This window comes from Dermacentor andersoni, chromosome 2 (genome assembly GCF_023375885.2).
Source record: "Dermacentor andersoni chromosome 2, qqDerAnde1_hic_scaffold, whole genome shotgun sequence".
In the NCBI taxonomy this organism is placed as follows: domain Eukaryota; kingdom Metazoa; phylum Arthropoda; class Arachnida; order Ixodida; family Ixodidae; genus Dermacentor; species Dermacentor andersoni.
In genome coordinates this window covers 57,515,094-57,538,268 of record NC_092815.1, presented here as the reverse complement: position 1 = coordinate 57,538,268, position 23,175 = coordinate 57,515,094, and the positions used below count along the sequence as shown (strand labels likewise).

At 43.7% G+C, this 23,175-nt stretch overlaps 1 protein-coding gene across 2 annotated transcripts in view; it reads right to left on the bottom strand.

Moving 5' to 3' along the window:
* The window catches only part of LOC126542256 (uncharacterized), a 178,656-nt gene that overhangs the window by 149,568 nt on the left and 5,913 nt on the right, over window positions 1-23,175 (bottom strand). Inside the window, exons 1-7 of one of the 2 annotated variants that reach the window (XM_050189242.3) lie at window positions 22,612-22,690; window positions 21,541-21,562; window positions 18,080-18,181; window positions 16,169-16,366; window positions 9,867-9,910; window positions 7,207-7,295; window positions 5,067-5,202 (exon numbers count right to left, since the gene is read on the bottom strand). In XM_050189242.3, the coding sequence (XP_050045199.2) occupies window positions 5,067-5,202; window positions 7,207-7,295; window positions 9,867-9,910; window positions 16,169-16,366; window positions 18,080-18,180 (568 nt within the window). In that variant the 5' untranslated portion in view covers window position 18,181; window positions 21,541-21,562; window positions 22,612-22,690. Of the gene's footprint in view, window positions 1-5,066; window positions 5,203-7,206; window positions 7,296-9,866; window positions 9,911-16,168; window positions 16,367-18,079; window positions 18,182-21,540; window positions 21,563-22,611; window positions 22,691-23,175 lie in introns of those variants that run through there. The other variant, XM_055077125.2, reaches the window with a different exon arrangement.

Genomic DNA, 23,175 nt, shown 5'->3' with positions numbered 1-23,175 from the left:
GTTTCGAATACACATATACATAGTACAAAAACATTAAAAAAAACCAATTTGGGTCCCTCTGAATCAGCCTTTTTCACGAGAGTGTGCTCGTTTTCTAGTGTGAAAAACAATGCCACGTGAATTCACCAAAAATGTACTGCACGGAAATCTTTCTTTTGCGCTCATAGAAAGGCATGACCATCTTTGGTGGGGGTGATATACAGGGTGCTGCAGCCAAATAAAAGCCAAGCTGAGTTAATAACTTCTCAAAGGAACCTGTTTGGCAAGTCAGGTGATACTTCGTTGTATGACCAATGTCTTCTTCCACAAAAAAAAAAAAAAAGACATGCCAGCCTGTGAACCATAAAATTCATAAAATCTTGACACAATACCAATGCGACAGCACTAATTTTTTTAAAACTTGCCTCGAACACATGCTTTATATGGGATGCATACCAGACTTGTAAACAAAACAGAAAAAAATGGAACCGATTATAATTACCATATTTGCACGTAAATAATGCGAGAGGTCTGTCAGCCTCTCAAAAAAAGAAAAAATTTACATTACAAACGTAACGAAAAGCGATGTTGCAAAGAAACAGGAAAGGAAGCACAAATGAGGATGCTTGTCGAGCCTTAGTTTAATTTTCTACTGCAGCTTGCAGATACAAAGTTTCACAAATAAAAAAATAGAAGACAGCACAAATTCACAGTGGTAACTCCCATCTCTCCACTCATGCTCGGTGGAGTAGCAAGCATGGAGCGCACAGCGAGTAGGCAGAAAAAAATAAAAGGAAGAAAAATGCATTTGTTTGTGTCACAAATAGGGATGCTGAATTTCTGGAAATTTTGAACAGGAGGAAAAAGATTTGCCCTATTCTTTTCAAGAAATTTTGGGAATTGAGAATCAAAATTCCGGTTAAAATAGCAGATGTACATAATACCGGCAATAAAGAATTATGGTGCAATAATTATGCAGGAAGCAGCAACTGAATGGGCACCTTGACCTGCTGAACCCAGGGGGCGTCCTGTATTCCGCTACATTTGAAAGTTATGCGCCCTTTTCAAAAGAAAACAGGAAAGCATATAATGAACACTTGAAAACTGCACTGCCGTTTTCTTGTTGCCATTTCTAGAATTGTATGCTGCACAGCAGTGAATGGCACGTAAAACTGTACGTGGAAATTTTAATTTTTTTTTTTTTTCACTTTCTTTGTGCTGTAAAAAGTATCTTTCAAAATTTTTTCAGGTTTTTTTCTTGGCCTTTACATATGTATTCACAATTCCAAATATAACACAAGGCACATTTCGAGGCCAGAAATTTCAAAAGCAGGAACTCGTTATATTTGGGCAAATACGGTCCATACTTTATTTAAAAATGTAATTCATTACAGTTACCAATTACTGCAACATGAAAGTTAATCGACTACATATACATCGCTTTCGTATGCACTTCTATTAACATTGTACAGGCACAGTGAATAGAACAAGCAGGCCTGGCACCTTTAGTACGTCCTCTGCAGCCCTTCACACATTGTTTACCTTAATTAAAAGTTACTTTTCAAAATTTGTCAGTAATCTTCCCCGATTTCCGTGAGAAGAAATCAGCTAGTGACACTAAAAACTAGCTCAATGTGCGCTCTGGAGGAAAGGGCAAAGTTAACTATGAACACCGTAAGCAAAATTTTGCAGCCATTCCACACTGCTTGTGCACTACCAGCGGAGCTGTAAAAAAAAAAGGAGACAAAGCACATTACTGAGTGTAAAAGTTTACTTTTTTTGGGGCTTTTCCCTTCCGTATCCGTCCAATACCCTGCAAACATGCGCAATCGCTACCAATAGCAGCTCAACCTATCGAGGTGTCAAAACTGAAACATGCCAAGCGTCTCGGGACACTGGCTTGCTCGCAAAAAATTCATAAGGGCATCCTATGCCGCTCGACGATGCATGCGTCCGTGGCGTAATGCTTTTAATGTCAGGCTTCTGTGGTAGAAGTCCCGTGTTCGAATCCTGCTGGCAGAAGATTTTAATGATGTTTATTTATTACACAGCATTTTGTCCTTCTGGCTTTCAACGTCTCTCCGACTTTGTAAATTTGTCATTTTCGACAAAAGTTTAGGCAAATCCATGTACGTCCCACAATTCCCATGCTGGCGGAACCAGCCCGATTGCAGCTCCCGTAGACACTTGCGCCAGAGTTCCCTTCAGTAATTATTGTATGAAGCTATGTATTCGGCAGTTTCTTAGCTTTCCTCTTGCTATGCCAGGTGTCAGCACATGCCTTACTGGCTTGCTTTGCCTCATCATAGAGGGCGTGGGAGTTTTGAGGCACAGACACTAAAAAATGTGTGGGAAGGTAGACATATACAGCCCCACTATAAAAATAACGTACAATCTATGGTCACACCCATGTGTGGACTGCACCCTCAACTTGGCCACCCAAAATTTGGGGGAGAGAAATTCCAACCAAGATGCAATCACGTTGGCGTGATCAAATGGCACACATGACTCAGCAATTTTTTACACACCGCAACTAAATAGAGAGCTGCACTTTGACTTCCTACATCCAGGGCACAGCCACGACAGGCTCCTCCCCGTGGCAGCACGCAAGTCGCCAGCCTTATCTTGTCTTTGCGCACTCAGTTTTTGCTGCCAGCTCCTTCGGCTCATCTGTCAGCTCATGAGAGTAGCAATGGAGAGGAAGCATTTTACGGCATACAAAGTTGCACTAAAGCACAAGGTTGTTGTGTATGCCTAGAATCATGGCAAGCATCCGACGGCACCTTCGGCATCGATGACAAGTGCTCACGTCGGTGAGCATGCCACAATGAACAAATCGAGGAAGGCATTCCGTGGGAAAGTGAACAAGCAACCCAATGTTTTTACATCTTAGTGACTTTGGCGTTTGTACAGACAATTTTCTGAAGCAGGTGAAATCGGTGTTAACTTGCTCCAAGCAAGCGCCCCTCTTGCACGATCGGAAGAGTTCCAATAGCTTGGGCACTAACTAGCAAAATTTGCTCACAAACAGATTTTATTTTTTGTAAAACTTGACACAACATTCGCAAAACCGTTAAAAACATCCTAAATTCGTAAACTTCAAAGAAAATTAAGGATCATTGGCAGTTATGCAAAGATAGGAAGGCAGGACACTACGGGTGTTGTCCATGCTACGCCGTCATCTGTTCATCTTATTTGTGCTAGAATGGCTTCCCAGCAGCAATGACAAGGAGAGAGCCATTTACCATCTATAAAAGTGGAATAACCACACCCACTTTAAAGGGGCCCTGAACCACTTTTTATTGAAATGGAGAAATGCAGTTGGAGTTAAAGTAGGCTATTTCAGACATACATTACCGCAGATAGTACTTCAATCCATTCAGCAGAAGCAGAGTTATTGGCAATCAAACACACCTTTTACGATGTTTCTGCTCCTTCAATGCCTTGCACTGCAAAGGCTATGGTGGAGCGGGGCATGCACACAACGCTCCACCTACTGAAGGTCACCGTGGCATACAGTCCAAACTTGATTTTGGATGTTAACGTAGAGACCACTACTTCAGATTTTGGCACCTACGACGTTCCAAACATAAGCCAAATGTGGTTGTGCTCAGCGAGCCACAGTGCTTAGCCAATGGACTCATCGCAGCACCCAACGGCAGCCGCAGTATCTATGCTACGTAGCATAATGCAGCCACATGCAATTGTAGTGCACTGTGTTTGCTTTGTACACAACAGCGCTTATGTTTCATTTTCACTTTATTAATTACTTCTCTCCACCTTGCGGGTTTCAGCAGAACTATTAGATCAAACTCTTGCCTTTGCTTGGAGTTGTTGATAAGTTCGCCTCCGCCCTACCATCTGCTAGCCACCTGGTTAGCTCAAATGGTAGACCGGCTGCCCCGGAAAGGCGGTGGTCTCAGGTTCGAGTCCCGGACCAGGACAAATTTTTCAACTGAGAGCTTTCTTTTTGAGGAACCCATGCAAATGCATGTAGCAAATGCTACCATTGGGTGGATGTCTCGTTTTCTCTATTACTTATCGCCACCTTGCAGGTTTCTGCAAAACTATTACATCAGGGCTTGAGTACGTGCTTGCGCTCATATGTTCATGTGCTCCGTGCTACGTGGTGCAGACCACCTTTGTCTTTCATCAGCGTGACTGACAGATAATAGCCACATCCAACACATTTTGAAGCACTATCAATAAGTCTGCGGAAGTGTAACCAGGAGCGGCCAAGAGTGAGGATGTGCCGGCAAGCGTGCGTGTGGCCCAAGCTGAAGTTTTGCAAGGTGCAAGGCTAGTTCAGCATTCAGAACTACTAGCCGAAATTAGCAAGACCCAACAACTACAACACCAATAAGCAGGGTGGCCAAAGTTTATTGCCTACGTGGGCGGCCGCGGCCAAGCGTATGCACACGAGAGTCTGCTTCTTCGGAGATGTGCGATTATCGAAATTCGGAACGAAATTTTTGCTTACTTCAACCTGTTTAGTAAACTTCAAAAATAAATATACACAGTAACAGTAGGAAGATGCACGCTGCCCAAACACCCTCAATTGATGTCAGCTATTGGCCAATGGCAGCCACGTATGGGAATCCACTATATAACAAAATTAAGCATCCAGAAAAGAGTGAGGAGCAGGCTTCTGTTGAAAAGTGTTTGAGAGAAAGGTGGCCTTGCGCTCTGTTTGCGAGCTCCATGTGTGACGCACAACTACAAAACTTAGCCACAATGTTCACAGCAGTGTAGGCTATCCACGGACTCTTTTTTTCACCACGCCTGAGGGGTGGTTCAGGACCTCTTTCCTATGAATATGTGGAAGGAATGCACAGGAGTAAAAGAAACAGTGCCATGTTAAGTTGGTCTCCGAGAGAAAGTCGAAGAACTTTAATCATAATAATGAACGAGTAAGTGGCCTAAGCACAACAGAGTGTTTGCAGTGAGGGTCTCTTGCACATTCATGCACGCATACACACAAAAGCAATAAAAGCAGCTTTGCAATTTTGTCAAATACAGAAGTTGATGCAGAACAAAACTTGCCAACTCTGAAGTAGTAAGGTGCCTGCTTTTTGAGGTCTACTTACCCATTGAGCCTCGTGAAGGGGAGTGCCTCACAGCTGCCGGTGGTTTCCGCTTGATGGGGCTCTTTTCAGCAGTTGGTTTGGAAGACCCAGCCACAACTTTGTTCTCTGCTCTGCTGCTACCAGAGAAAACTTGAGCCTGCACACCAAAGCACTGGCCTAAGATTATATGCAAGGAATATAATTAAAGCTAAACAGTTAACATGAAAAGAAAGAGTGAAGACCTTGGGATCAAAACTGCATGGAGATGGAACGGGGGGGAGGGGGGGGAGAGTGTCTACAGGCAGCTCCTGGTGAATATATGTGTACTCCTTTCTTCTGTGTTCCGTTTCGTGCTGCTTTAATTCTATGGAAAACATCAGGCTAGCATGCAATTTGACAGTAACTCACAGCTGAGCATCAGAATATCCTTTTACTACACTGCAGTAAATTTTCCTCAGTAGACTGATGTGCAAACCAAACGTACAAATCAAAAGTGTTTAGGTAACTCTGGACAACGTACACCCATATGAAGTATTTGCTTTAGAGGGCCCCTGAAACGATTCCGACAAATTTTGTAGACGTGCAAGGTACAGCTAAAGTTAATCATTCGCACCACAATTTGTGTGAAGCGTCCGATATTAAGAGAGCTGTGGATGATTACAAGTTACCCTCCTCCATAGCCATGCATTTTTTCCTCAACTCGTTCACCGAGTGATCGGGGCTAAGTTCCACCTTCACTGGCTCTGTGTCACAATGGCATGTCGTGTAATCTACTTTCGGTTCTTAGGAGTGAGCGAACAAAGCCTCTCCAACCTCTCTGGCAGCTGCTTGGCAGTCGACCCCAAGCGAGAGCTATCGAAGCAGCGTACGTTGGGAGCATTCTGTCGCAGCGCCAAACGTGTCTGGAACTCCGGTAACCACAGGCGAGCTGGGTGTTTTGACATATGGGTGGAGGCATAAACTCCAGCCGATGAAGCAACGTTAGCGTAGACGTACGTAAGCAGCCTGATCAGTCTGCATGGTCCAGCTACCTGTTGGCGCAGAGCTTAACCAGCCAAACAAAGAGCTAATATTGCTCTAACCAAGTGGAAAACACTTTAAACATTTACAAAAAACAGCATGTTAATAATTATGCTCCTGGAAAAAATTTGTGCCAGCAACAAAGAATACACTTCGTTACCGCTACTGTGTTTGGTTGAGCTCTGTGCCACCAGGTGGCTGCACCGTGCAGATCATTCACGTTTGCACTTCTGCCCATCCCGTGAAGCGGCATGGTCAAGCGGCCAGGCCCTGTCCCCTCGCTTGTGTTTACCCGAATACCAGACTCGCGAAATGCTATTGTGGTAGTAATCCTCTGGTGTAAAGTGGTGGCCGCAAACGTGAAAATCCTGGCACCGATCGAATAGCGATAGTTCGATGCGCTGCAGCCACTCCGTTCGTCTGCTGCCTTGCAGAGGGACACGATGTTGCAGCTTGACATATTGCCAGTGGCTACGTTTGCAGCCCACAACACAACAAAAGCGATTCATGGTGTTCACGAGAAAAAAAACAGACAGACATTGACCGCGGAGCTCTTGTCAAGACAGAGCATGTTGTAACACAAGCAGACGACACTTGCTATGTGCCGGAAGTGCTTAAAGTAAGTGTACTGAGAAATTGTTCTTGCACATTTTCTTTCTCTTTCTTTCTTTTTATAGAAGCAAATTAACTAACATTCCAACTATTACAAACATTTGTTCACCATTAAGTTGGAAAAATTATCGATGACGCACCCTGGGCAGCCAATCAGATAGCTCGTTCTACTGAAGTCATTAGGGCAATTTACATCAAGTGAGTAGGCACGGCTGAAAATTCAGCCGAGCAGTGTGCTGCGATCAGCAGTGATATACATTTTTAAAACTTATAAATTACACGCATTACACGGAGCACTTAGATGCATCAATTAATGATTGGTAACTCAGTATGTTTGTACAAAATCGTTTCAGGGTCCCTTTAAGTAATGCATCAAGCAAAAATTGCACACCAATATTTACGGAGCAAAATGACTAATTCAACAGCAAGAATGATAATATGACCTGCAGCGTGGATGTAATCAGAATTCCAGTCAGTTTGCACCGTTTTTGTACACAATGAAACAACCCAGATGCGATCCTTCCCTTACCCTTGCTGGGATGTTGTCATTCAGGTCCAGGGGCCTCAAACTTTGACGCTCCCCACGATGTGGCAGTTCTGGCTTTGATGGTTGTTCGGCTGCAATAGTATTGTGGACAGTGAAAGACTACTTCTTGACAAGAAAAAGCCTGGATGCAATCGTATACAGTCGACGACCATTAATTCAACCCTGACAGAACTGACTAAATTTAATGAATTATCCAGCAAGTTGAATTGAACAAGGCGCAGAAAAAAGTTAAGCAAACTGCAAACTCATTTGGAAGTATTTGCCCGATTCTGACATGCCGCTGAGTCGAATGCACCCACACTTTCTATATGGCCAAAGTAGAAAACTAAGGTAGAGATAACATTAGCATGGCCAAACAAGGAAGTCTAACATACACCCAATCTTTTAGCAAACAAAATAGGCAAGGGTCTAATATGTTTTGCACAGTTGTGCCCAGTTTCCTAAAGTTAGCTGCGCCGAAATACTAACGTGTTATGCAACAAAGCATCCAAACGCAGTTTAAGGCTTAATTTTCTTCAGGAAAAAAAAAAAGTTGCGCATTAGAATCGACATTTCGACAGGACGACACACATTCACTACATTCACTGTCCCATAAGCACTGCAGAGACAGATGCTGCCAGTAAAGGCATCACTATGGGGTCACCAAAGGGGTCAAGTGCACGCATGCAAGCTTTGAATTCATTCCCAATGCATAACAAGGAGCCACAAAGAAAAACCTTCAACCAAGGCTAAGAACTTGCCCATTCACTTGCAAGCTATAGATAGCTTGCAGTAAAGTAAATACAGTGAAGGCAACACTTTGATATCTTTATTTGATAATTTTGAATCTTGCCTTTTACTTTTTGTGCTTTATTTAGACAGCTGCTGATGACATGACAGTATGGTGCCAAAATTTTTCAAACACACTACAAATTATTTATATTCCCTTTAATGTGACCTGCTCAGAACGTGCATCAAGAGCAGTGCAGCCTCTTGGGGTAGTGTGTGTTGAAGAGCACGCTTCTTACATCACAAAAACTGATCTAATGGTGCAATGGCGGTACCACAAAGCACTGACATGGGGATCAGTCAGCCTCATTGTTGAGGTACAGTGGTCGAAAGCCACAGAATAGCTATATTGTCAAAAGTTGGGGGCACCACAAGTTATTCATTGCTCTTTCATTCTGAACATTCGACACAGGTCTACTGCTATCACTTTTCTCAAAATGTGCACTCGTCACACCTTTTCTCCATTATCTCATCACCTAAAGCCATCGGCAAGACCATCACAAGGCACTGTCGACCACTGCACCGGCCTGCAGGTCACCGATATCACATGACCACAACTCCCAACTTTCAGAATGTGTTGGGAGTTCTGGTCAACATGCATTTTTAATTCATCACATGAAAAGAATGTATATTTGTTGCATGTTCAAGGAACTGAAGCCTCGTAGAGTCGCTACACAGCAACTACTTTTAAGCAGAAAGAATTAGAATAACTTAACGTGCATACACTTAGCTGTCTCTTTGAAGCACTTTTCAGTTCATGACAACTGGCTTCCCAAGAAGTAGCATGTGATGAAAACTTCTGGGAAGACAAAGCCCACTTCCTGTCAGTGTCTAACAATACATAGTTGCAAGTTGGGTAGCAGTAATTAATGTCAAAAGATGTCCACTGGTACAGCCATGCACAGCCTTAATGTTTTGCAAGTGTAAATTCACTTAAGGAGTCCCTAAACCACCCCGAGCTCAAAAATTAGTTGCACAATAGAACATGTGCACTATTCAAGTATGAAAACATAGCAAGAACTTTTGTAATGGTGCCTAATGGCACAGTTACAGGCATTTGATGAACGAGTACTTGGCTGCCACTGTTTCTTGCACTCAGTTCCCCTTGCCGCATACTCTCACCAAACTATTCAGTGCTGCAAAAGCTATGGGTCGTGTCAGCACACAAGAAAGCTTCCATTTTCCACCCACAATCACCCTCCACGTGAAGCTGATTGAATGGAATGGATTGAATGGGCCACTCGCTCAGTGGCCTACAATGAGCGAGCCCCCTTCTTTCTCGAAACAGTCTGCTCTCGTCATGGTGATGCTGTTGTCCCTTTTTGACTAACTAATCGACAACGTTAACCACTGTTGAAATCGTCACCGTAAAGGAGAGGAGCACAGGATTGTTTTCTGAATCTGTGACGTGAAGTGTGTGGCGTGAAACTGTGGAGTGAAGTGCTGCCACATTCGCCAAGCCAAGGATGATGGTCATGCATTTTCTAGGCAATGCAGGCATTTTAAATGTGTAATATTAGCGGTTGTTTAGGGGCACTTTAACAGACGTGGATGAAGAAAAAAAAAAGGACAGAATGCACTTAGTGCTTTTCTCCACTTCCGTTAAGCACATTTACATGCTTACAATGCCCAACTAACTCGACCAACTAGCTGTACTGCTCAATGTCATGTCACGCAAGACTGCATGTATCGCCACAAGCCATCAATGAAGGATACAGCAGCAGCCGCACCCACTGAACATTTAATGAAAAGCAAGCCACCACAGGGAATTCTTTCTACAAATACAACATTAAATATACATACTAAGCATCTTGCATCTGCACTGCTTCAAAACCGAAAAGGGGGGGGGGGGGGGTATGAAGTAGTTATCCTACCTGAAGCACCCTGTGTATTGGCAGCATGGGAGAGCGCACGAAGACTGCAAAATAGAAAAGGAGTTGACAGGCGACAAACCTTCCAACACAAAATTCAACGAAAGAACACAGCAAGAATCCTGATCAAAGGTATTATTCAAAGCAGACAAAGCTGCACAATGACACAATGCAACAGAAACTTAATTTTAAATGCACAAGCACGAATCCGATGTTTACCGCATAAAAATGACCTGTGTTGCAGCTAGTCATTCAAAAATAAATGAGCAGTGAACTAGTGTCGAAATCTGAATTAAGAGACTGCAGTTGCAGTCAAAACTTAGCTAAATACAATTTCTTTAACCTTTTCAGATGCTGTACATAATAGTGTGCATCGCGAACTTGCAGTTTTTTTTCAGAGTGTTGCATATGTGGTCAATTTGCAGTTCTAGTCTAAGTCTAGTCACTTCGTCTTGCAGCTGTGGAGTTTACTGCACCATAAATGTATACAGATAAAGCTAACGGGCAAAATGTTCAGCATGGAGGCACATGCTTTAATGTTGACATATAAACCACTTTTTAACACGATAGCGTTAAGGGCCCCGTGTCGCAGAAAAGCCGGCGTCAGTTGACAGCATTGGACATCGCTCCGTAAAAAAGGATTTCGAACCACGCATACCCAACCATGCATGCCCTCCACGTGGCACATGGAAGTTACTGAACCACTTTACTTGAATTTTTCAAGGCAAAATACGTTGAAAAATTGGAAGGTACGACTTACACACAAGCTACAGACATGATAGGGTCTGACTGTAATTTGAATATACGAGAAATCAATTCTGTTATGCAGAAACTCAAACACAAACCCCTTTTAACGAGATAGTGTTTTCCAGCAGCCGTTTGAGGTCTGTCTTGGTAGGAGTGGCGCGGCCCCCTCGGTTCCTTGCACACCATCAAAAAAAAGAACCACAAAGCTTGCCTTTGTGCATAGTGTTCACTACCAGCCTTTCCCAATAAACATTACGGTTACATAAGCTGCAGTTGCCGGGAAGCGCGAGAAGCACTCTGGGATCATTGAATGCTATCGCGTTCCACTCTTAAAGGCGAAGCTTAAGCGTACTCCAAATTTTCTTCTTCCTGCACTTACAGCATTGTGCACGCCTTTCAAAAAAAAAATTACCTGCTCATGTAATAATGATGAGGGCATCTCAAGATCAAATTGCAACACCTACACTCACTGTGTGTCCTCTCATTGTTGAAATTTGCATATGGGGACAAATTTCTACAAGGCATCACAGTGGATGCACTTTGATAACTCTACGCGTTCCTATGCGGTCTAGCTAGTGAACTCTGTTTGTTGCACTGCCTTCTTCGTTTCACGACAGGGAACTTGATCTGAACCAGGCATGCGAGGCCTAGTTCCTGGAGAAAATGAGTCAAGAAACGTATCAGACGTAGACAAATGACAAAGATGTTGCTGCAGTTGACTTCGACTTCCTGTTGCACTAAAGATAAAAATGGAGAATGTGGAATGAAGACGTGGAATTTACAGGTATATGTGGTACTGTGTACAATACTCACAATTTTCCAGCAAGAAAAGCTTTTTTTTTAATGTGTCAGAAATAGAGTCAAGCGCAAACTCTGGTCACAGACTGCACCTTGTGCTAGCAGTTGCCATCAGACAATGTTATGTGTACATGTGAGTGACTGTCACAGCCCACCAATGCTTGACTGCCAATTTTAGGCCCATAAGCCATCCCGTTTTGAAATAAATGGCTCATTCATTTATTCATTCGTCTACAATGCTGTAGAGATTCAAGAAAACAGGTTAACCCTGATGCGATATCTATTAGTGATAACAATGAGAACACTGCACATGTGTTAGTTCAGTCATTGCTGAGGCACTCAATCTCTCCATCAGTTCCTGTTTTGACTGGCCAGTCATGCGTTTGGGTGCATGAAGCGAGCTACGTGATTTTGATACTAGTACAGTAAATTCAGAGATATGATGCTTCAAGTCTCTTGAAATCAACTGTCAACATTTGCACGTGGAAGGTAGTGTGCAAATGATTTTCTGTTGGTTTTCAATTGTGCTTTACAAAGAATCTCCAGGCATCGTAGCACTCAACTTGCCCCTTTTTGTCTCGCCAAGAAAAATTACAGCCTTGTAAACAAGATGCTAGAAGTATAATTGAAATGTCGTTTAGTTTCAATTTTTTCGTGTGGCCGTTGCCATACAGTCTCGAAACCCTTTCAGAAACGGGCTGTTATGTAGCAACTCATAGTGCACGATAGTACGTGCATCCAATCCACAAGGATTTCATTAAACCTGAACAGCAGAGCGAAATTGCACTCAATTGCAAGTACATGCACAAAATGGAACTGGTCAAGCTAAGAAAACATTGTTACAAAGCAGATTTTGTTACACCAGGGTTTGTTAAATTGAGGTTAAACTGCAGTCACAGTTGCAGATGGGAACATTTGTGGAAAAGCTAATAGCTGCCATTACACGAGTGTCAAGTAGTAAAACCACAGCCTGTTAGCCGCTGCACATCTAGGATCTGCAAGCCTTTGTGGAAATAAGGCACAGCATTGAAACCACACATTACGCCATCGCATTTTACTTTGACACATGCAAAATCAAGCCATAGGAAAGTTGATTTCACATGCTGTTAAGAATGGCGAGCTGCAAGGCAAAATTGCCACCCAATTACGACTGGGGGACAAGACGCGCATCCCCCACTCTCCGTCGCTGCAGCTAGGCTGCGTTCGAAGAAGCGGGCTTTGTGCTGAAAACCGCCTCCATCCACCAGCCCCATCGCCGTTGTGACGAAACGGGTTCGACGGACAAACTAGTGTGCCCGAGGTCCCCAGCACGAACCTGATTTGCTACGCGTGAGCAAGCTGCCGCGGGAAAGCCGTTTTATGTCACTTCCCATGCGCCGGCCGGCACGCAGGACAACGAGCTACCCAGAATGTCTCCGAGGTACCCGGAACGGCGCCCCTCTGACGTCGGCGCCAGACATCGGAAGGTGTGTGCCTATGTGTGCGTAAACTGTTCAGCGGAACGGCGCCCCTCTGACGTCTGCTCCAGACCTCGGAATGTGTGTGCCTTTGTGTGCGTAAACTGTTCTTCGGGGCGGCGGCGAATTTACAATGAGTAAACGAACGCTCGCGTCACCTTGTTTCGCGGGAGGCGGCTAGTTTTGCGATGACGAAACGAACATTCGCCACCTTGTATCGCCGACGGACCGAGTGTTTAAAAACTGCTGTTGTGCGGATGCTCGACACACTTTCTCTTGAGCAGTCATGTTGGACTGACACTCTTTTTCTTAAGCAGTCATGTTAGACTGATGCACTTTTCTCAAGCAGTCATGTTAGACTGATTTAAATACTGTAAATAAACCCATTTTCCTCGTTCTCGTTGAGAAGCAGTTCTTCCCTTCATCAACGTCTTCAGCGTGGATAAGTTGGACGACGGCATGGGCCAGCTACCTTCGAATTCATGCTGGACTCCAATCTTGGCAACGGATCTCGAGCGATGGGATTGAGCCCCCAATCCTGACAATGCTCTGTTGTCTACCGACGTCACCGGCTTCCATGGGATTTTTTCGAATTGAGTTGCAATGGTAGACCTTGGTGCAGGCAGGAAGTAGATTTGTAGCAGCAATACTCAATAGTGGCGCAGTCTCAAACTTGAGGTCCATGTACCATGTGGCCGCAATATAATTTAAATAGTCCATAAGTATAGTGGAGCTGGCTTTATACGCATCAATGTAGCGTTTGGGATAGAACTATAGCTGTACACGGCCTGAATGCAATGCAAAGCACCGAAGTGTGGGAAGAAGTGGTTTGCAAAAAGATGCACAAACACAACAGCTGCACCAGAAGAGCATGACAAGCACACATACAATAGCGCTTGTGTTTGTGCATCTTTCCACTAACACTTATTCCTGCACTTCAGTGCATAATGCTGTGGTCAGATCATGAACCTAGACCAACTCGCCCAATAGTTATGCTCATCAATGCAATTTCATTATTTTTATAGAATGGCTTTCCCTGCAAGAATATCGTAGTAAAAAGCCACTTTTACAATTTCAACTTGCATGAGACGTCTGTTCTTCCACCATGCTTAAGCGAGCAAGAAAAAAAAAAGTTACAGAACAAGAATGTGCAAGGAAGACTACACCCTACAGGATGTGCGAAAATAACTGAAAGTGTAGTGTAGAGGTTTCTTTACTACCCCCCCCCCCCCCAATGTGCAATCTCTCTTCTGCATAACTGTCCGCTAAATCATGTGAAAGCCGTTTAAATTAGAACCACGAGCTCTGCTCTCCCAATCATGGCAATTGTGCAGGGTTGCAAAGAAGGTCCCCACTAATTACAACATATGTGTATGCGTTTATTACACAGTATTTATCAAGCAGCACCTTAGACGACTATGCTAAACAACGTGCAACCAAACATTATCAGAGGCTTATTTGTGATCAACAGTTTCCTTGAGCAAGCATCATGTCGCACAAGCATGAGGAATACAGATCTACAGAATAAACGGCACAAACAAGACCACACAGCGGAAGTGCATTGTAAACTTCCGCCGGAGAGAAATGCAAAGGAAAGCATGTTGAAGGAAATAAATTAGTAGAGAGCATTACATCACATAGCCAGCCTTAGCATGCCAACTCTCCTTGAAGCCGTCCCTTGTGCATTTTCCCCTTTGAAGTGTCGGCTCAACGCATGACCTTCAAGACTCAGTGGATTGACCAAGAAAGTTTGGCTCCCGGTAGTTTTTGATCAATGCGCATTTGTTCATTACACCACGTCATAGCTCTACTTGGAGAGAGGGGACCACTAAAACCTACTGCAAGCTCCGACGTGACAATCACATGTTCGGCCAACTCGTTTGGCTACCTACCTCTATGAACAAAACATGGACGATAAGAACAATGACCGTCAAGCACTCTTCAGTTTTGCAGAGTTAAAAAAGTTGTGTGAAAGGTCAGTTCAGTTTCACCATTTCTAGAGTGTCAGTGGTGTTCATATATATTCATTCGCCTTCATGAAAAAAAAAAACGAAAACCTCGCAGTCAGCATTTTTCTCTGGCCTTTTGTTGTAACCTCCAAGTTTTGTGCACACTGTTTCAATAGGTTATACTATTTAGTGTGTGCCAATCAATGCTAGTAGCAGCCCAATAGAGAAAGCAAGTCCACTCTGCTGCATATATATATGGCCGCCCCCACGTGCTCGCTATGTCTTAAAGGGTCCATGAACGGTCTCACTATTAAAAGACGTATCGCAAATCTCATGCTGCAAAAATTTTTAATATCCAACTATATGAGGAGAACTTGCATCAATGCCTGGCTTTCTCTCTTCATTTCCACTAGCACGCTGAAAGCTACACAGTGGTGAAGCCAAGAGGGCAAAGCCCTGCCCAAAGTTTAGTGTTGCAGCAGTCCATGGCATCTGTCATAGAGTGCCATATTTACTCGCATTATGATCACACTTCATTGTCAAAAAAATTCGACGCAAATTCAGGGGTGCGATTATTACGCGGGCCCTTTATGTTGTTGCTGTTGTTGACCAAAACCATTATGAAGCCTACAAATAATAAAGCCAAGGCAAGTTTGGTTGTAGCTTTTTTTTTCATGGAAGTGCGGAAAGTGATGAAAGGAATGAAATGGGCCATCTGCTGAAGAATGTTGGGTGCGTGCAAACCACTTGGTATGTATTCAAGAGTTGTTCGCGTAGCATTCGACAGATGGTAAGCGCGACCGTCATTAGCTAGACTTGGCACACCACATATCGCTGCGACAAGTTCAGGGTGCGATCATTACATGGGAAAGAAAAAAATCTAATTTTGACGACAAAATTCAGGTGGCGCGATCATTACGCGAGTGCGATTGTTACGCGAGTAAATATGGCATGCTATGCAGCACGCCGCTCCAATCTCGAAAGCCATGCACAGCAGGCGCAGCTACGCGTAATTTTGTGTAGACCAGCAGTACAAAGAAGAAACTATTTCTCTGTCCTTTTGAGATTGCAGACATGTACACATTTCATTTGTTCAACTCACAAATTAGCAATTATTTGCAACTGAGAATGCTCTTGCAGTCATGAAATCGGCCAAAAGCGGTGGATCCAGCTGCTTGTGATGATGCAGCGCCACGATATTGCGAAAGCAAGAGCAAGCGACTAGCACGTAAGCCACATGCTTCCACTTTTTACACTATTATTTCTAACTAACATGGTAAACACCAGTGTAGGCCACACTGAAGTAGCCAGAAACCCAGCACTTAATGTCATGCCAATCTCACAGAAAGCTTACCGAGACGTCCTGGTCATTCGAACGCTTGGTGCGACGTTCTTTCTTTCTGGGGCAGATCCCTTGCCAATGTGGCTTTCTGCGTCGGCACTTTTTGTTGCAGCTTTAACTTTCGTAGCTGTAGCAGCCGTGTTCTCTTCAGATGCAGCTGTTTTTGTCATGTAGTGCCTCGCCAATTCTTCCCGTCTCTGCTTCTTGTACCTGCACGAAAACAATTTCAAACATCACCAGATCAGGTTGCTCATTCAATCGGTGCTTGGACTTGGACAGTAAATGTAGCTGAATGTAAAGTACCTGCATTGCACAGCAGGTGAAACTTTTTCACCAAGAACTGTGCCCACAAAGTAACCAATTCAAGGACAAATCTGCCGCATTGCAATATCATGGGTCCGGATAAATTTGGAGGATGCTTAAGCTTCGCCTTTAAGTGTGGAACGCGATAGCATTCAAAGATCCCTGAACGCTCCCTGGCAACTGCAGCTTTTTTTTCTCCACCTTCACCTCCGTGCAACACTGCCACGAATGCGAGCACCATCTGGATGGCATTGCTACAAGGAACCAAGCAGGGCGTGCCGCTCTATGAATGGTAGAAACGCTGAAAAACGGGTTTGTGCTTGAGTTTCCACGTAACAGAATTATGTTTGCTCTTATATTCAAACTACAATCCGACGCTATCCATGTCTGTAGGTTGTGCAAGTCATGCCTTACGATTTTCCGACCCATTTTACTTTGAGAAATGCAATTAGTTCAGTAACATCTATGCGCCATGCGGAGGGCCTGCGTGGTTTGCAACGATTTTTCCCCTCACAATACGATCGGTGCTATACGCCAACACCAGATTTCTTGCGACACGGGGCCCTTAACGCTATCGCATTAAAACAGCCTAAACAAGAATTGACAGAGGAGGAAACTTCACTTTCTAGCACAGAGGTTGAAGAATGAAAGGTACTCCATACCCGTCACCTCAGCTCATGCGACCATGAGGAAAGAAGATCAACTGAAGAGCCTATGACAATTTTGCTGTCTTGTCAAACATGACAAGAAAAGAAAACCCCAAAAGCTTCTATCAGCGTCTGGGATTAAGTGACCAGACAACGTAAGAGCAGCGAACTGAAGATGCCAAACAGTATAAGTGTGCTTGGTTACAGTGACAAGGCAGTGGAATGGCAAGTGGTTGACTGCCCCTTCGATTTCCATATCACACCCGCATGCAAATGACTACGAGGTGCTGAAACTGTTTGCTATCTAGATTCTTCCTGAATGTTTCCTGCTCTGCTTGTCATAGATGGGTAACAGGGATGTTTCAATTTCTTGCAGCCATGAATTAATGCATCTCATCAGGTCAGGTTCTCAAGACAATACATAAGCATGCTTGCTTCAAGTTGTCCATGCCACATGCATAATCAAAACAACTGAGACATGACATTCATTAGTTGCACCTTATTCATCATACTGCAAACGCAAAGTCCATTCTGACGTGTGAAAAATGCAATACCAGTGCTTTTTCAGTCACACCACAACACTTGGCATTTAATGCTATTACAGCTTCAGCTTTTACACAGTAAACAGTACCGATAAAGTTCCATAAAGTACTATAAGCAGTACCAATAAAGTTCAGTATTAGTATGCCACTTGACATTCTGAACAGCCGATTTCTCATATGGCATCCACAGAAAATTACCTTCCTTTCTCCACTGCAAACTCGCGAATTGATGAACTTGTTCCAGGATTGGCACTTTAAGCACCCTAACTAACTTTTGTGCCAAATTCTTGGGAAACAAAGATGTGCTCGGTTGAGTGTGCTGTGGTGGAAAAGCAATGACAAAATGCCAAGAAAGCAGAGTGTGTTGAACAATCAGGGCACAACCCGTAATTACTAACAGGCAACTGCAGGTGATGACCTAATCCGCATACCTTTCTATTCTCTCAGTGCGGCTGTCACCATCGCCCTTGGTGCCTCCACTATCCATCGCCCCACTTGCAAAACTGGTAAGGCCACAGGCCTTTGCAGACATACTGTGCAAATGAAAGTGAGCAATGTATGAGCTACATACCATACCATTTGCAAGTCACCTCACAGAACTCAACATAGAATTCTAGACCAATACCAGTGTCATAGGCATAGCTTCAAAAGGACTTAATGCCTATGAGAAGCCACTGCTGCTGTACCGTTGCTGTACTGCTATACCGAGTCATTTGCAAGACAAACTACACAATAATCCCTAGCTGACATGACAAAACACGAGTCTTACAGGAGTACTGACACAAAATTATTTGGGCTCTGTTTTGCGTGCTTAATCATCAGCTACTGAACCATCAGTTTTGCTAAAGAAACTTATTTGCTCCAGCGTGGGAGGATTATTTAGAAATATGCTCTTACCTCAAGACCAGTCACAGTCTCGATTTCGAAGAGCACTTCGTGCCCTGCGACTTAAGAGGCAAGCTTGTGAACAGCAATGAAACCGTAGAGTGCAGACCTGCAACACATGCTCATGCACTATCTACCATGCCATCTGTGCTGTTTCTCCTGCTAGTTTGGTGGGAAACCTGTGCATCGCTACATTATCGTAATGATTCATTGGGCAGAAGTCCACTGCACAGTATGATCCCGGCATAAGCGAGTTCTAGCCATGTTTTAGCATGTCTGTAAACTTCTCACCATTTGCACATTGCCAAGTAGCCGGAGAGGTTTATGGAAGGATGATGTATGGGGTTTTATGGCACAAGGGCTAACGATGGCCAAGCAATGCCAGGAAATAGTGCGAGGTTGTATAGCATATGACATAGTATAGATGCAAGTTGGCTGTATAGTGGCCTAAAGATCATCATCATCAGCCTGGCTATGCCCACTGCAGGGCAAAGGCCTCTCGCATACTTCTGAAACTGCCCTGGTCATGTGCCAATTGTGGCCATGTTGTCCCTGCAAACTTCTCAATCTCACCCGTCCACCTAACTTTCTGCCGCCCCCTGCTACACTTCACTTCCCTTGGAATCTCGTACGTAACCCTTAATAACCATCGGTTATCTTCCCTCTTCATTACGTGCCCTGCCCATGCCCATTTCTTTTTCTCGATTTAAACTAAGATGTCATTAACTCGCATTTGTTCCCTCACCCAATCTGCTCTCTTCTTATCCATTAACGTTACATGCATCATTCTTCTTTCCATAGCTCATTGCGTTGTCCTCAATTTAAGTAAAACCCTCTGCGTAAGCCTCCAGGTTTCTGCCCCGTAGGCGACTACTGGGAAGACAGCTGTTATACACTTTTCTCTTGAGGGATAATGGCAACCTGCTGTTCATGATCTGAGAATGCCCGCCAAACGCATCCCAGCCCATTCTTATTCTGATTATTTCAGTCCCATGATCCGGATCCACTGTCACTACCTGCCCTAAGTAGATGTATTCCCTTACCACTTCCGGTACCTCACTACCTATCGTAAACTGCTGTTCTCTTTCGAGACTGTTAAACATTACTTTAGTTTTCTGCATATTAATTTTTAGACCCACCTTTCTGCTTTGCCTGTCCAGGTCAGTGAGCATGCATTGCAATTAGTCCCCCGAGTTACTAAGCAAGGCAATATCATCAGCAAATCGCAAGTTACTAAGGTATTCTCCATTAACTCTTATCCCCAATTCTTCCTGATCCAGGTCTCTGAATACCTCCTGTAAATACGCTATGAATAGCATTGGATAGATCGTATCTCCCTGCCTGAAGCGCTTCTTTATTGGGATTTTGTTGCTTTCTTTACGGAGGACTATGGTGGCTGTGAAGCCGCTATAGATACCTTTCAGGATATTTACATATGGCTTGTCTACACCCCGATTCTGCAATGCCTGCATGACTGCTGAGGTTTCGAATGAATCAAACGCTTTCTCGTAATCATGAAAACTGTATATAAGGGTTGGTTATATTCCACACATTTCTCTATCACCTGATTGATAGTGTGAGTATGGTCTAAAGATACACGCTGTAAAATGCATAAAATATGTATGTATTGTACACAGCAGGAACAAAATTGGTAGTGACATATGGTGACAGTTTATATCCTCATAGCCCACAAAACTAATACTGCAACATACAACATTCTACTGAACTTATGATGTAGAGTGTTCATAGCAACATAATTGCTAATGTACAGTAAATTTATTACAATTCTCTTGAACAACAACACTAACGAGACAAAAAATTTGAATGCATTGTAGTTGGACAAATCGTCACAAGATGTCACCACCAGATTTGCTACTGCCAGCCATGGCACCAGTATCCTAGTAATCCGAAAACAGTGAGAAGCTTCCACGTAGACACCCAGTGCAAAGAGTGCAAGACAAGCCAATGACTGCACGTCACCAAAATCAATCAGCGAAACTTGTGACGCAACATTGTTCACAAATATAGAACCTATGCTGATGACTGCATCGATAGGTGCTGCACTTTCCGATTCATCACTTGCAGAAACTTCAAAATTAAACAAGAACTTCTAAGCTTCATTTACTAATGATACTTTACAGATGATACCCATGAGCGTGCAGCAATATAATCAAACAGTTATTTCAAGTTAAACTTTTTGTGTCAGTACCCTTTTAATAAAAGCAGATAGTTCTTTCACCTGTAACACTCCAAAGGAGGATGCCACTGCTAATAACGAAACAATGTAGATTTTGAAACCTGCACTACACTTTGGAAAATAAGCATTTTGTAATCAATACTTCTATCCAAGTCAGGTGCTCCATATGCCGTGGCTGGTTGAAGAATGCAAGTGCACAGTTTGCTGACAACAACACAATCTCAAGCAGCAGCAGCAGCTTGCATACTGTGCTCTCCGCATCGAGCCATAATGCAGAAATTCGCATTGTACCACAGCTATGGAGTTGTGCTACAGTCATCCAAATTAAATGTCATCCACATCACACATTAAATGTGTGATCATACCTTGCTGGTGAAGCAGAGCACTGACACGGACACGGCGAAAACACAAGAATACAAGACACTCTCTGCTAGTGTCAGGTAGTGTGATAGTGTGTCTTCGCCGTGTCTGTGTCAGTGCGCTGCTTCACCAGCAAGGTACGATTAATGACCAACTAGCCCAACTTTCCACATAACTGAATTAAATGTGTGCTGCAAGAAGACTGCTGATGTCCACTCTTTTAGAGAAACAAAAATTCAAGTTCAATTCTATTCAAGTTCAAGAGTGAAAGCAATTGACCATTGGGACTTGCTACTATAGCAAAGGAGAATGTCAGGAAAAGTTGCAAAAACTATATACCTATTAGCAATTTGAAGTACTGGCAGAAGTGGAGCATGCAGCAACCACACATGTGAGATAGAACAGTCTGAAGTAGATAGCAAGATAATAAAGTGTGCGAATAGAGCTTACCCTGTAGCTATGTCATCTGCATCTGAAAAAGAAACAGTAGAAAGTGATTCAGCAAACTTACTCGAAAAACGTCTTGCAGTGAATCACCAACACACTAGGCACAGAAAGTTACCAGACGCCTCGCGATGCGCGAAAGAAGCGACAGCCGAGCAAGCGGGTGGCGACTGCCGCCGTCGCAAAGTAGCGCCGCACCATATGTTTTCGTAAACAAGCCGAAAGGGTGCCCAGACAAGTATTTCATGCAGCATGAATTACGCATGTTCTTCGACCACGAGCGTCAGAGGTTGCGCCCCTGTTTACAAAAACAGGCCGTCTCCGCCGCTTACACATTTCCGCAGGGCTACTGCTCCAGGAACAGTCAACATCGAGAGTTTACAGTGCCGACTCAGATTCCACGTGATAACAATCCCAGTGACAGCAGTAGCGCCGGGACTTCGGATTCGTATCTTACGCGCTTGCGCCAGAAAAATGAACGTCATCCTGACAAGTGAGAAGCTGTCAAGAACATGCCAAGAAATTTCGGTAGTATACTAGCCTGTTTGTAACATCCACTCAATAGCGGTATTAAGTTTAAAAACACTACAGAAGCTATCCTTGCAAAATTGAGGTCAATGTAGCATTACACAAAGGCACTCAGAAAGCGTAATAATAAAGTATTATGCAAGCAAACGCTCGACAGGCGAAGCTTTGCACAGCGGGTACTTTTACGGGTTGCGGCCCGGCTACGTGCGATTTTTAATCCGGTTATTCGAAAGAGTCGACAAGCGTCCGAACCTGTCAGGAAGCTGTGGCATTCTTAAACTGTCATGCCGATTTCTTCAGAATCAAGAAAGGCATTGTGTCGGCCGCGTACTATTATTTCTTTAAAAAAAAATAACTGCCGGCCATTAGTACAGGATAACGATAAAGCCTGTAGTTATTTAGCCAAGCACATACGCAGAGGTGCCGTTAAACTTGCGGAAGAGAAGCAACTGTCGGAAGAAGCGCTCATTCAGATTTTGTGAAGCGGTAACCAAGCAGGAAAGCGACTTCGCTGAATCTTGAAACAACTGAATGAAAAGTAAAACTCACCTTACGTTAACCTGCATCTGTACACTGCAATCACGTAATCTTGTTATCAAGCAATGTTCGCGCTGCAACACATGAAAAGCGCTCCAGCGCTGACGCGAGGTGGGGGGGAAAATTCCCCACATGAGCTCGACGACACGTAGCGGCAAGAAAAAAAACATTTGCGTTGTGTTAATAAAGCACAAAACTATGTTTTGAAATAATATTCACATTGAATTTAAAAAACTCAATCACATTTTATGCGTTTTCTACTAGTTTAAGCAGTTGTAAACTTTTGATAATGGCATCAGTTTTGTCGACGGTTTTGGTTTCGTTTTCTGCCGGGCGGTAGTTTTGACGAGCAAGCAGTGGAGTGAAAAGGGAGCAGCAACTAGGCAAGGCCACAAGCTGGTTCTTTGATATCGCACGCGCGGCTAACTCGGACTTTCGCGTTTGAATCGGGCGAGCGCAAGTTTAATCTGCGCTGAACTAGATACTCTTAACTGTTTGAAGTGTGTGCAGACACACCTTGCCATTACGCAAACGCTGTCCTAGAAAGCGAGAATATTGCGACTAAAGTTCGTTTTC